The 13,342-nt window shown below is 35.4% G+C and overlaps 1 protein-coding gene across 3 annotated transcripts in view; it reads left to right on the forward strand.

Annotated features, from left to right (window-relative positions):
• LOC124156533 (DNA ligase 4) overlaps positions 1 to 13,342 on the forward strand; it is a 50,619-nt gene that overhangs the window by 5,111 nt on the left and 32,166 nt on the right. For all 3 annotated transcript variants that reach the window (XR_006864344.1, XM_046531127.1, XM_046531126.1), the window contains 2 exons: positions 10,878 to 11,035; positions 12,693 to 12,850. Coding sequence is in view for 2 of the 3 variants with exons in the window: in XM_046531127.1 (XP_046387083.1) it covers positions 10,878 to 11,035; positions 12,693 to 12,850 (316 nt within the window). In the remaining variant the exon portion in view is untranslated. The remainder of the gene's footprint in view (positions 1 to 10,877; positions 11,036 to 12,692; positions 12,851 to 13,342) is intronic.

Consider the following 13,342-nt stretch of genomic DNA (forward strand, 5'->3'; position numbering starts at 1 on the left):
GATGACAATTAGCATGCAATGAGGATAGCAGCTCAATGAATTTGCTCTTTCCATATGCTATATTTTAGAATGAAATATTCTTTACTTATTTCTTTATTTCTGCTCTGAAATACGAGTAGCATTTTATACCAATTATTAAAGTTATATGGAATTGTTGCAAAAGTTTTAAGCATGAATAATTGGTTTTTAAGGAGAGCGTTAGCCTATGAATCTCTGAATTCTTCTGTAGCTGTGATTTTTAGTCAGTTTTTGCTGAGAAGTAGGGAGGAACATGCAAAGTCGATGTTATTTTCATAATATTATTTTATTAATTATTTTCATTCTATAACTTGCTATTTGAGATCCAATTATGCCTGGATGTCGTTTGCATTATCTGTGGCTGAGTTTTATAAATGGCAACACGTTGAGGCCATTTGAGGGATAAATGAGTCCTGATTTGAGCCTTTTCTATGACATGAATTAATGTCCGGGAAATTCTGATCCACTGCACACTTGTACATAGTGAGAGAAAAACCAAGAAACATTAGGGACTGAATGGACCGTTGGGTGCCTCATCACTTTTTTCAGAGCAAATCGTTTCATGGGACTAATAGTTGCCAGCCCATATCAAATATGTGATTTATTTTCTGTTTAAATATCTTCTGTATGAATTGAATTGCAAAAAAATCAATATTTAGACAAAAAGTAAAATTCTGATACATTTTTTCAGTCAGAGTGGGCATCATTGTAGTTAGAAAAGAGATGAGTATGATGAATGGTTACAGCTAAAACTTAATATACTATTTATTTGTAACTTTATCATCAGGTAGATGTCTTGATATGGCGATCCCCATACTCATCTTTTAAGGCAGTGGGAAACCTACAATGCATATTTCCTTTACATTTCTTTTGTTAGTTCTTAAATTGATGAATTTTGTCAATTCATGCTGTGAAGGTCTTGGTAACAAATGGGGCTGTTTAGGCAGACCCTAAATCTCCATTTATTGAAATAATTTGGTCGGTTCAAGTGAAATATAAGTTGTTATTTAAAAAAAACATCTTCCTCATTCAGCCTTTCTCTCATAATTTTCAAATAAAAAAATTCCAAATGTTGCCGCCCACGTGTGATGAGTCGTGACATCAACTTAGTTTGCATTGTATTCAGAGATGTGCTCATTTAGGGAAGGCGTTGCTCACAAGAGTGCAAACAACAAGGAGATAATATTGGGCAATGTGAAAACTCATTATAAGGTTTCTCTTTACAACTCTTACAGCTTTTGCTTGAACTTAAAAAAAATATAGGCGGAAAAATAACTGTAAGTATTGAGATTGTAGTTATCACAGCTTCAAGGTTTTTTATGACTAAATATGAATAATTAAGCTTTTCTGTGGGTCAATGAATGCTTCTTTGTAAATTCCTAGTGAAAAGTACATAATTTTGGGCATTTATCTTGATGGCAAATTTTTAGAAGTGCATAACTTTAATATGGATGTGCATAAATAAGAGCTGTAGAGGTGTCTAATGTTTTGCGTCACTTACCAAGTAAAAGTTACCAATCTGTCATGGTTTTCCATGAAAAATTACTTTCTTAGTCCTTACCAACCCAGCTAGCACATTATAAGTCATTGAGATAAGGTGAAAGGAAGAAATAAGGAAGGCGCTTATCAAGTGAGCTTGCTATGGGTTTCTTACGGGCAGGCCGACAAACATCCAGAGTAATGACAAAATGGTTGCCAAACTTTCAGCACTTCCTTAGATGTTGTTTTTATTCCATCGTTTTAGAGTATTCATGAAGGGATTTATGTATAAGAATAATTTTTTCATTCTTGGCAGTTCTATAGTATGAGTAGAAATAACATCGTACGGCCATAATTTGAAAATCATTTACATTTATGAAATGATGGTGAAATGAAGGTTGTAAGAAAAACACTTACTTTCACAAGAAAAGCGACGTAGAATAATATAAAAATAGCCGGAAGGAATCTCTAATATATATTGTATTCATCGGGTCATCAGATCATAAATTAAAATTCATAAATGTTATATTGTGTGGACCTTGAATAATTTCAGTTTTTTCATTCACATACCAGCTAAGTTTTTCTATATCGTTGGAATTTAAAATGGTAACCACACCTTGTTTCCTCATCGGTTACCGTGGTCTAGTAGCTGCAGATACTGAGGTCATACATTCGGTTCTCCCTGGTGTTTTATTTTCTTTCTGCCACAAGGATAAAGTACTTGTATTATGCTTTTTTATCTTCACCAGCCGGTCACTTGCAATTGTTAATTTTTTCTCTTTACGGAAAAATCTGTTATCAGTTGTTAAGCTCTTAAGGCCGTTTTACTCGGGGCACGGAATTGTCCAGGTTAGAGCTGCATTAATTTCTAAAATGGCGTGGAATTGCATGAATGCATGAACAAAATTAGAACAGGGGCTATTTTGCCGTCTCCAATCCATGCATTCTTGCATGTGTTCTAGCAATTCACCTCTTTACACGACGCAATTTTGATTGCGCCTTGGCATGTACGTCATACTGCGCAATTCCGTATACCGTGTAAAACGGCCTTTATAAAGACTCCCTGAACTTCACTGGTAGGCTTGTCATGTCGGGATGAGCAGCATAGCATGTGCAGTACGCTGTTCAGCCACCTTTGGCGCTCCAACAGAAGCGACTTACGTTGTCTGAGGATATTTGATGGCATTTCTTACCTATTCTTCCCTAAAATCTTACCCTTGCTTTATGTAAGCCCCTTAGCTTACAATATGCTACTTATCAATTTTTCGCCAGAAAACCAAAAGAAACAGATAACTCTCTTACTTTGTGCTATCTGGGAAGGGATGTTGCAAAGGGGTCATAGGGCAATAGGGGGTGTAGAACCAAATAGCTGACCACAAGTGCAGTTTGCGAGCCATATTAGATGGGGGATGCTGAAGTATTTCATTCCTCAAAAACTTTTCCTCAAACGGTAAATGGAGTGAATTTTAGTTTGAAAAAGTTGGAAATTTTCATTTTAGCTTTATAAATGATGCCATTTGGTGTATTTGAGAAAATTTATTGTCATTGCATTGCCCTATGACCACTTCAAACTCTTGAGAAACCTCTTAACACATTCAACCCGGAGTATTTTTTATTATACTTTTAAAAAGACGGATGGTTATTTTTGCATAATTTATTCGATATTTTGCTAATATTTAATGGAGTTTTATTCAATTTTCTCTTTCTAAATTAATAACCCGTTAATTATTTAGGACGCGCATTCGCGTCCTCCGGCTTTATGGCTAGGTACGGAGATTATGCAATCCCGCATTACACCCTAAAGATTTTACGATTCTAACTTTTAAAGGCTGTAAAATAGTACATCCGAGTCTTTTTCTTGCATTTTTGTTACCTCAATTTTTCACGTTTTCTAGTATGTTTACACTTAAATATTTAATTCTGTCGTTCTTTCTTTATGACCAAATCTATTTCACATGCTTAGTAAAAAGATTATGATTCTCAAGATTAGTATTGTTTACCCTCACTATCTACTTCACGTGATAAGGTATAAACGAATGAGTTTACTGTGAAAATGTTAGGGTCTCTTAATTCCACCAGCAATATTCTACACTGTTTCAGCGGTGGATGGGAGTGGAGACCATAACTTGCACTAAATCTGTTGAACAGAAGGTATGCATTTACCAGGGAAAGTTCTAGAAAGTGGAGGCCCACCCATCCAGGCAGTTCCATCTAAGAGTTCGTCTTTCAACGTAATAATAGGATAGTAGTTGGTCTGCTCTATCTATTCCGCCCATGTCCATGTTGTAATGCACCACTTGCCCTGGTTTCACTTCTTCATTCCCCCTCTTACTGGTAACGTTCACCATATCACCACCAAATTCCGTTGATAAGGTCACTACTTCCCTTCTGTCCTTCCATTTGGTAACGCAAAGACCCTCCTCACTATAGCGGCTAATAAATTCCCCCTTTTTTAGTTTTTTTGCCATTATATCCTTAGGAACTCCCTTTCTCGATGGGCGCAATGTTCCGGTAGAGAAAATCTTTTTTTTTTTTTAGTAATTCTAGGGAAGGGTTTGGACTATTGTAGAAATTGTCCATGTATATTGCATGTCCGACATTCTCGTAGTCGGAAAGAAGTTTCTTTACCACTTTTTCTGTGTGCCCCATTCCCCCTACTTCTTTGTCTCGGGATCCTGTGTAGATCAAATTATTTATAACAAGACCACCTGGCTCCGACAACATATAAATTTTGATCCCATATTTGTGGCTTTTTCCTTGAATATATTGGCGAAAATAAAGCCTTCCCCTCCACATAACCATTGACTCGTCCCGGCTAAGTTATTTGGATAGTAAATTTTTTTCATGTTATCGCGAATAGTTTCAACAATATTCTTCACCTTATAAAGAGGATCTTCTGGTTTTGGCTCACCAGGAAGAGGATTCCTACCAAAATGGAGAGCCTGCAATATTACCAAAAACCTATCCCTAGACATAGCTTCAGTAAAACCAGGGAAATCGTAAAGATCATTTTCACTCCAATACTGAGCAATTTTCGGAAGTCTCACAATTCCCGTCAGGTAGACAACCCCTAAAAATGTGTGGAATTCTTCCATGCTCACATCAACCCACTTCGTCTTCAATTTTTCCTTCCCATAGATGTTTGTCTCTCTCAGAATAAAATTGAGCATCAAATCATCCGCCAAAAGAGACAAATAGGCAAAGGGATTGTTGCCAGGGTTGGGAACCTTTAGTCCAGCATTGCCAGTAAAAGTAATATCACTGCTTGTTTTTTGCTGATCCACGAACCAAACAATACGCTTATCCCCCTCACTTAGGGTATTTGCTTGCTCTTCATCATCCGAGTCTTCGTCGGATAGATCTATATTTGCGATTACCTCCTCCTCCTCCTCGAGAATATCCTCCTCTGAATTTTCCGATTGTGAGTCACTTTCACTTTCCTCTAATCAAAGCTTTTTCCATTTCATCATCCTTAATTATTGCACTCATCTTTCTCTTGCGACTCACACCAGAAGTTGATTGTTTAGGATCCATTCCTAATTCCATAAACACCTAAAGAAGAATAAACGTCCTTTATTATTAGTTTTTTTATCCCTCGAGAGGGCACGGTGGCGTATAAAGTAAGCCAATCTTCGAAAACTAAGGATTTCAACATTGTACGTACATTCTGGTCTAGAATGGCCTCGTGTATTCTTACAATGTACGTTTGACTGTCGATAGTGCGTGTTTTCAAAGTCCTAGGTAATGAAGCTAGTTTATATTTAGATTGGCAAGAGGAACCGACACTCAAGACGTACAAAGTATGCTGTGCAACCGGCCGTGCATCTCATGCTTTGCTTTTCTTGAATGGCCTCGCTTACAATGTCATTTTTACTGTCTAAAGTGCGAGTTTTTAAAGCAAAAAGTATTGCAGCAATAGTTTTTAGATTGGCAAGGAAACCCGACCCCTGGGGCGTATACATTACGCCGCACAACCAGCCGTGTATCACCTGTGTACCTTTAAATTTTTATTACCTATAAATGCACAAGCTTGAACTAATTTCTACGAATAAAGATAAATTTCAACAAAAATCAAGTATTATCGTATAAATGCATACATCGTGCACAGAGTATGCCACGCTCCCGGTCGTGTAAAAATATCAGGCGTGCCCGCTCGAGGGTTAAATGCCTTTAGCAAGAAATTGAGAACATGGACGAAATGCAATATAAAATAAAATGGTAATGTCACGATAAATTGAAAAAAAGTTACATATTGTGCTCACCAAAATATGCCTTGAAGAAACGGAATAAAATGTATTCTTTGAAAACTGTTCTCACCGACACGAAGGCACAAGTGGTACTGAGGAACTGACATCGGAAGAGAACGCACACAATAAAACCCTACTGTAGGGGAAGGTGACGAAACGGAATCGTTACGGGACGTGAATGCGCATCCATAGGCATCCTGGCAAAACACTCCGGATGCGCATTCGCGTCCTTCGGCTTGAATGTGTTAATGTAGAACAATCAATGTGATTTTTTTTGCATATTGATTCTATTCCCGGTAGCTCATAGTAAGAGGTTGAAATCAAGGATCTTTGGAAAATTAAAAAAAAAACCACAACCTAAGTGATGGAGTGGCAGTTATGACCTTGGCAGAAATTTTATTAGCATAATTCCAATCCATGAGTCTAAGATGCTATTTGGTGCTAGCTCCGGCGATTATATGAGTTAATTTATTTAGACACATGATAAGCGCATCAACCTTTTGGGGTCATTTGCAAGGTAATTAATTGTAACAGCCCTGTATTCCCGTGATAAAATTCTCAAAAACCTGCTTCCACGTCATAATAGGGTAGTTTCCTTCATCAAAGAAAACGATAGGCATTGATTGCGATTCGTTACCCACCATTAGTGTATTCATAATACACAAATTATTTGGTTTTTGAAATACCGGTTTAGACGAATGGCAAGGGTCAAATTTTATCCCCATTTGAAAAAGGCCAGATTGGCGCCCATGCGATTCCACTCCCCGTGACGTCACAGGGACCTAGTTTCTACACGAGAGGATAGGAGTTATACATCGTCTGAGGTTACCAATGCATGCATGAGGCACAGAGCTCAGGGAAACATGTCTTAATAATCACCTATTAAAACTGGCTAAGGTCGGAAAGTTTTCTTCGTTTGATAAGGTATTAATAAACCTTTTTTAAGCCAAGCGCTACCATTCAGCAAGGTACTCAGCTATCCGCTAGCATCCTGTGTCCTATCAGCGCTCAGAGCCTCGATCAAGGTCACTTCACAAGGAGAGAGGGGGAACCAGAAATGCGTCGCACGGACTTCCCTACTTACGCGTCGCGTTTTTGCGCGCTTGAAAATTTTCACTTTTCATTTAATCGCGAAAAATAGATATCGTCATTTAAAAATCTAAAAGCGCGAAATACGTACTCCAGGAGTAATAATCTTTCTATTTAGGCAATAAAAAAATAATAGGAAACCACCCTATTACCTGTAAAGGTCAAATTTTGTGTGGTCCATACATACGATTTAACACTTTCTTGGTAAATAAATTGAATGAACATTTCTCTAAATACATAATTCTCTTGGTAAGCCAGAGTTCTAAAGTATCATCTCTTGAGCTAGACACAAGGTAAGTAAATTGAAGGCAGCTGACATATTGTCCTCCATTCTCATAGATAGTATTCCGGTAGCCTAGGTGGCATGTTAAAATCTTAAATGTTGGCTACCTTTTATCTTCTTCAGTAGCCTTGAGAATGGGTTATCAGTTAGAACCAAAATAATAATTTGATTTTCCCATATAATGTATTGTGGCATAAAGCTACACGCATATGAAGTACTTCAAATACATACCACTAAATTCTTTTATACAGCCAATCTTACATCTTTTTTATGAATTGTATGGTCGGTGGTTTTACAGTTTTATACACATTGGGCACGATCACTTATAGTCCAGGAAATGAAGCTCATAAAAGTGAAAAACCTTGCAATTTTTTCAAACTGAATCGATTTGCACCAAAATTTGGGATTAGACTAATTATACCCCCTACTTCAAAATCTATATTATGCCGAAGGGCGCTTTTTATTTTTTAGGGGTGAAAACTACCCTTAAAAGCTGGAACTTAAAAAATTATTTTTTAAAGCTAAATACGTGTAAAATTTAGTTTAAATTATATGTATAATTATTTTTTTATGTTTTGAAAATAATTTTAATGTGTTTTAACCCATAATAATCAACCCTTAGTGGGGATTAATGTAAAAAAGAATTTTCAAACTGAATCGATTTGCATAAAAATTTGTATTTATACTAATCATACCTCCTTTAAAAATTTTTTTCAAGCCGAATCGATTTGCATTAATATTTGGGATTAGACTAATCATACCCCATTATTCAAAATCTATATCATGCCGAAGGGCGCCTTTTATTTTTTAGTGGTGAAAACTACCCCTAAAAGCTGAAACTTAAAAAATTATTTTTTAAAGCTAAATACGAGTAAAATTTAGTTTAAATTATATGTATAATTATTTTTTTGTGTTTTGAAAATAATTTTAATGTGTTTTAACCCATAATAATCAACCCTTATTGGGGATTAATGTAAAAAAAAATATTTACCCTAAAAATTAGAATTATTTATCACATTGTATCTTCTTATTCACTTTCTTATTCCTTTTATTATGTATTCACTTTTTTCTCTCATGATTTTAATCACAGCACAGAAAAGATATAATAATAGGATAAACAGAACAAACTTCGTCATGGTAACATAAACAAATAAATGTGCATTTATGTAGACATTACATGAAACAATCAAACGGAGACTATGGCTTCCAGTCTTCCCACCACATGCATGCTCATAGGTCACTGTAAGCGAGAGTACACATACTCACATATGTGTATGTATATATACATCTTATGGGTATGTGTGTTTATTTTGTAGCAAATTTGAGTGTATCGTTAGCTTCTAACGTAAAGTACACAAAGTATATGCTGATTATGAGGAATATTATGCTCTGAATTGTGGATTTCGAATTTTTCGAAAATAAATTTGATTGGTATTTCTAACATAGCTCCTTTATTTTTTATGATAGAAAGTTGATTTAAATTTTATTTTGTAGGGTTTTTACTGACCACAAGGTCATGTGAATTAAATTTTTTTCGAGTCATTAATTTTGAAAGGGGAGGGATTTAAGGGTTTAAATAAGGTGGAGCTCCCTTGGAAATAGAGGTTTTAATTATCAATATCTCACCAAATATTTATTGCATAGAAAATTAAAACACACCAAAATATTTGAAAATAAAGAAGCTACAATTTATTACTCCTGAATTTTTTTCATATATCCATTTTTTTTGGAGTTATTTTGAAAAAAAGAGCATTTTTAACGAAATTGTAGAAAATGACTTTTCAAGTTTTCCTCCAATTTTTTCAAAATTTAGGGTTGTAAATTAAAAAAACTTCTAGGATCAATTAACAATACTTAAATAAAGAGAAATACTGAAGGGCATTGATCAATTTTGTCTAGTGTGGTAATAAGGAGTCGTTTCCACTGATTTTTTCGTACAAAAAAGTAGGGAGTGATCTTATTTTTAATCATAACTCGCTCAAATTTCATGATAAAAAATATTTTTTCTCATTATAAGAAAGGTTTTTAAAAACACTTTTAAACAGATTACATAATTTTTCCTCGAAAATAATATTTTTCCCGCTATTTAGTATTGAATCTTTCAAATTTAGCGCATGACAAACAATAGATAACCATCAACAAGTTGTAGCTCGGTCCGAATTGGTCATAAAGGAAATATAAAATGAGATTTTTATTTAATTTTTTACAAGCTACAGTTTTGTAATTCACAATTTCCTAATAAAATTAATACTTTTCAAGTTATTTGCCTATAATCGATTAAAATCGTTGATTTTTTCGTCAAAAACTGTTACTTTCAATCGCAAATAACTCGAAAAATATTAACTTTACGCAAAAAATGAAAGGAACACTTTATTCTTAGAATTTATTTTTCTATCGATTCCTGTAGTCAAAATGTAATTAATATTTTCCACCCCCGAGATGGGGTGGAAACCACCCCCAGGGTAAAAGCGCCCGTCGGCATGATATAGATTTTGATTCCTGGTATATTCCCTACTTATTGTGAAAATTTCAAGAAAATCGAATCAGTTTGAAAAAATTGCAAGCCAAAATGCTTCATTTCCTGGACTATTATAAGTTCTGGTTAGTGCAGATGAAAATACATGCATATCATTACATCTTTTTGTCTCATATTCATTACAATTGCCGTTCAGAATAAAATCGGATACATGTTTTCTTAGCTAGATAGTCAAAGTACTAGTAAATGCTGAGGGCACATTTAAAAGCTTCAGTTCCCCAAAACAGATTCAGCTGCTTTCAAATCTCTCACCCATCGTGGCCAGCCAAAGAAAATTCCATTCTTCAGCAGTTAATATTTCACTTATTTTTCTTATCTGCCTCACTTTTGCTTATGAATTGATACTGCTTCATTTCTATGATTTTGATGTTAAGTTGAAATATGTGGCGTGCATAACATTCCAAATGCATCCATTTCTGTACCTATCGGTCTGATTTGGCTGGGCAATTCCTTAGTCGTCTGAGAAGTTGCAAAGAAATGGAAATATGCTTAGATAATTTAGATTAAAATTAGAAGGTAAATAACCTCATTTACTTAGTTATCATTAACTAAATTAGAGCCAGAGGTTATGTATATCTGCAAGTGAGGGAGTGTTGTGGTTCAAATCTCAGATGAAGCCAGACGCCCATAAATAATCCTCCGAGTGTTGGCTCAGGGAAAGGAACTGGCCACCCTACCCTGAATAATGTGTGCTATCACATACGTGTGGCTTGGTTAGGGATTAACTTTAACCTCATTAATCAAAGCTAACCTCCGGGTTTATTCTCTGAATGAGTGGGTAAATAAATTGTTTGAAACTTTATCCTTGATAATTTTTTGCTCTCTGAAGGGAAAGTTTTTCCATAATTAATCTTGAGTGTATTAATATACAGTGAAACCTCTATTTTACACTTTTGAATGGACCACTTACATAAAGTGCAAAATTGAGGAAATTGTAAAATAGAGTATCATTTATTAAAGGTGGCATTGTTTGGGACCTGATACATAGTGTGCAAAATCAGGGAAAATGTAAAATGGGGGAATGTAAAATCGAGGTTTCACTGTATGTGTAAATGGACGTACAACTACATTAGCCATTTGTTGTTTTTCTCATGTGCATTGATTTTTTTAGCAGATCTTGAGCGTGACGTCCTTTGCAAAAAGAGGCTTTTACATGTTTGTAGCATAGGAGAGTGAGAATCGTTATTTGTTTGTGCTGATGTACCTCTTGGCTTTCCTCTTGCAGACGGACAGCTACTTTCCTGTGCTGAGGCTCATGGTGCCCTCCCTGGATCGTGCACGTGGGCCCTATGGCGTGAAGGAACACACCCTTGCACGCATATATGTTCGAATCCTGTGCCTTCCCAAAGAGGGATCAGATGCAACCAAACTGCTCAACTACAGGTAGGTGCATATATACATATGTGCGTAAATTATTCTATGCTTCTCGCAGGTGAATGGCGTAAACTTTCTGCATTGCCCTTTGTGTTGCAGTCCCACATGGAAATTTTAGTTTAGCGTATGGTCTGATTTAAATTGTGACCAGTTATCTGATCATACATTAGACAAATGAACCAATTAGGATTTTCCACCCCAGTGATTAATTGGTTCCGTTCTTACTTGTTCCAGAGAACTCCAGCAGTAAAGGGAGATGACGGAGTACTGTCTAGCTTCTCGGTAGTATCATGTGGTGTGCCCCAGGGTTCAATATTAGGTCCCCTCTTATTCTCAATTTTCATAAAAGATATACCACTTTCAATTACCCATTTGAAATATCACCTCTACGCAGATGATTTACAAATTTACCTTGACTGTCACCCAACAAACATTGATAATGTCATTGAAAAATTAAATGAAGATGTTAATCACGTTTGTGATTGGGCCAGAATGAATTTACTAAAACTTAATCCCCATAAAACTCAAGCTATTATTATTGGTACTCCAATGTATGTCAGGAAACTCAACTATGACAGAATACCGAAAATAAAAGTTGAAGGCGTTGATATTGGCTATTCAAGCTCAGTAAAAAACTTAGGGGTCATTATGAACAATACGCTAACGTGGAACGAACATGTATCCACCATTTCTAACAAGGTACATAAAATATTGGCACTGATCAAACATTTCAAACGCCTAATCCCAATAGAAGTACGAAAAAAATTGGCGAATACCTTGCTGGTTCCACATATGGACTACATATTGTTCCCTTGTTTTTTCTGACCTAACTGGTAAATTATATCAGAAGTTACAAACACTATTAAATTCTGCGATTAGATATATATGTATATGATATAAATATCCGGGAGCATGTCACTCCTTACTACATAAAGCTGCAGTGGTTGAAACCCCAACAGAAAACTAAATTCCTGCTATCTGTTTTTGTTTATAAAATATTGTCATCCAAAACACCTGACTATCTTTACAATATGATTATATGTAACCAAAGTGAAACCAGTAGAATAGTACGAGCTAGAAGGCGTTTTAAAATACCAAATTGCCGAACTACGGTGTTCCAGTTGTCCACTTTAAACTCTGCTATAAGATTTTGGAATGAAATACCGAATGATATTGTTAATTGTAAAACTGTTAATCAATTTAAAATGAAAATGTTTGTTTATTTACTCGAAAAATATGATTGATATTAAAATACTGTAATATATTTGTCATTAATACTGTTAAATTGTATTTTCACTCTTTCTATATTGTTCACTGCTGAGAGACTTAACTGTAAAATTTGATATGTTCCATAGGACAAGGTCCTAGAACAATAAATTTATTATTATTATTATTATCATTAGATCGGACTTGACTAAATTCCAAATGAGACTGATCAGGATTTAAATTGGCTCAAAACCTGATATTAATTTTACATCGATCTTATCTAATTGAATTTGAATTGATTTAATTCCTGATCGCACCTGATCAAGTCACTTAAAAACATGAACTAATTGGCTCAGACTTGATTGATTGAGACCTGATTCACCTGAAATTTAGATATTTCCATGCAGGATGGCTATATCTTGCCTCACTTCATGTTATCTTCTTTGTGGTTTGATGCCAGAGTTCCTAAGTTTGCCGGGAGTGTTGCTGGTGACTTTGCTGAGGTGGCCTACTGGGTGCTGAATAGCCGCTGCCCCCAATCTTCCCAGAACATAAGTGTCGAGGATGTTAACAAACACTTGGACAACCTTGCTAAGTATCATGCCAGCCATGAGCCCCGTGAGTAATTGGCTGCTGTAATCGTAAGCCAGAATAAATAATTTTAATTAATGTTGCTAAGAAATTTTAGATAGCTACTCATGATGCCAAATTTTCAGTATACCGTGCCTTTGTAATCATAAGGATATGTACAAAAAGGTTTGGATCCCAAGTTCCAAGGTTCCTCATTCAGATCTATGGGCAACTGCATTTTATAAAGTAGGCCATTCCACCCAAAGTTGAATAACAATTTTCCCCTTGGGTCACCAATTTTGATCAAATTTGACCAATCGACTTCACTTAAATTGGAAACAAAAACCCCGAAGTCTTCTGGTAATGCGTGCAATGGTGTACAAAATGTTGCAATGCTGTAAAACTGGAATTTTTTGAAAGCATCTTCGCATCAGATGGCATATATGTCTTAGGAGATAAGGAAGATATTTAAGCATGCAATGTCTCGTTTTGAAGGTCTTGAATTGAAAAAGATTATTAATAGATTGTTTTAAGAAACTT

This window comes from Ischnura elegans, chromosome 3 (assembly GCF_921293095.1).
Source record: "Ischnura elegans chromosome 3, ioIscEleg1.1, whole genome shotgun sequence".
Taxonomy (NCBI): Eukaryota; Metazoa; Arthropoda; class Insecta; order Odonata; family Coenagrionidae; genus Ischnura; species Ischnura elegans.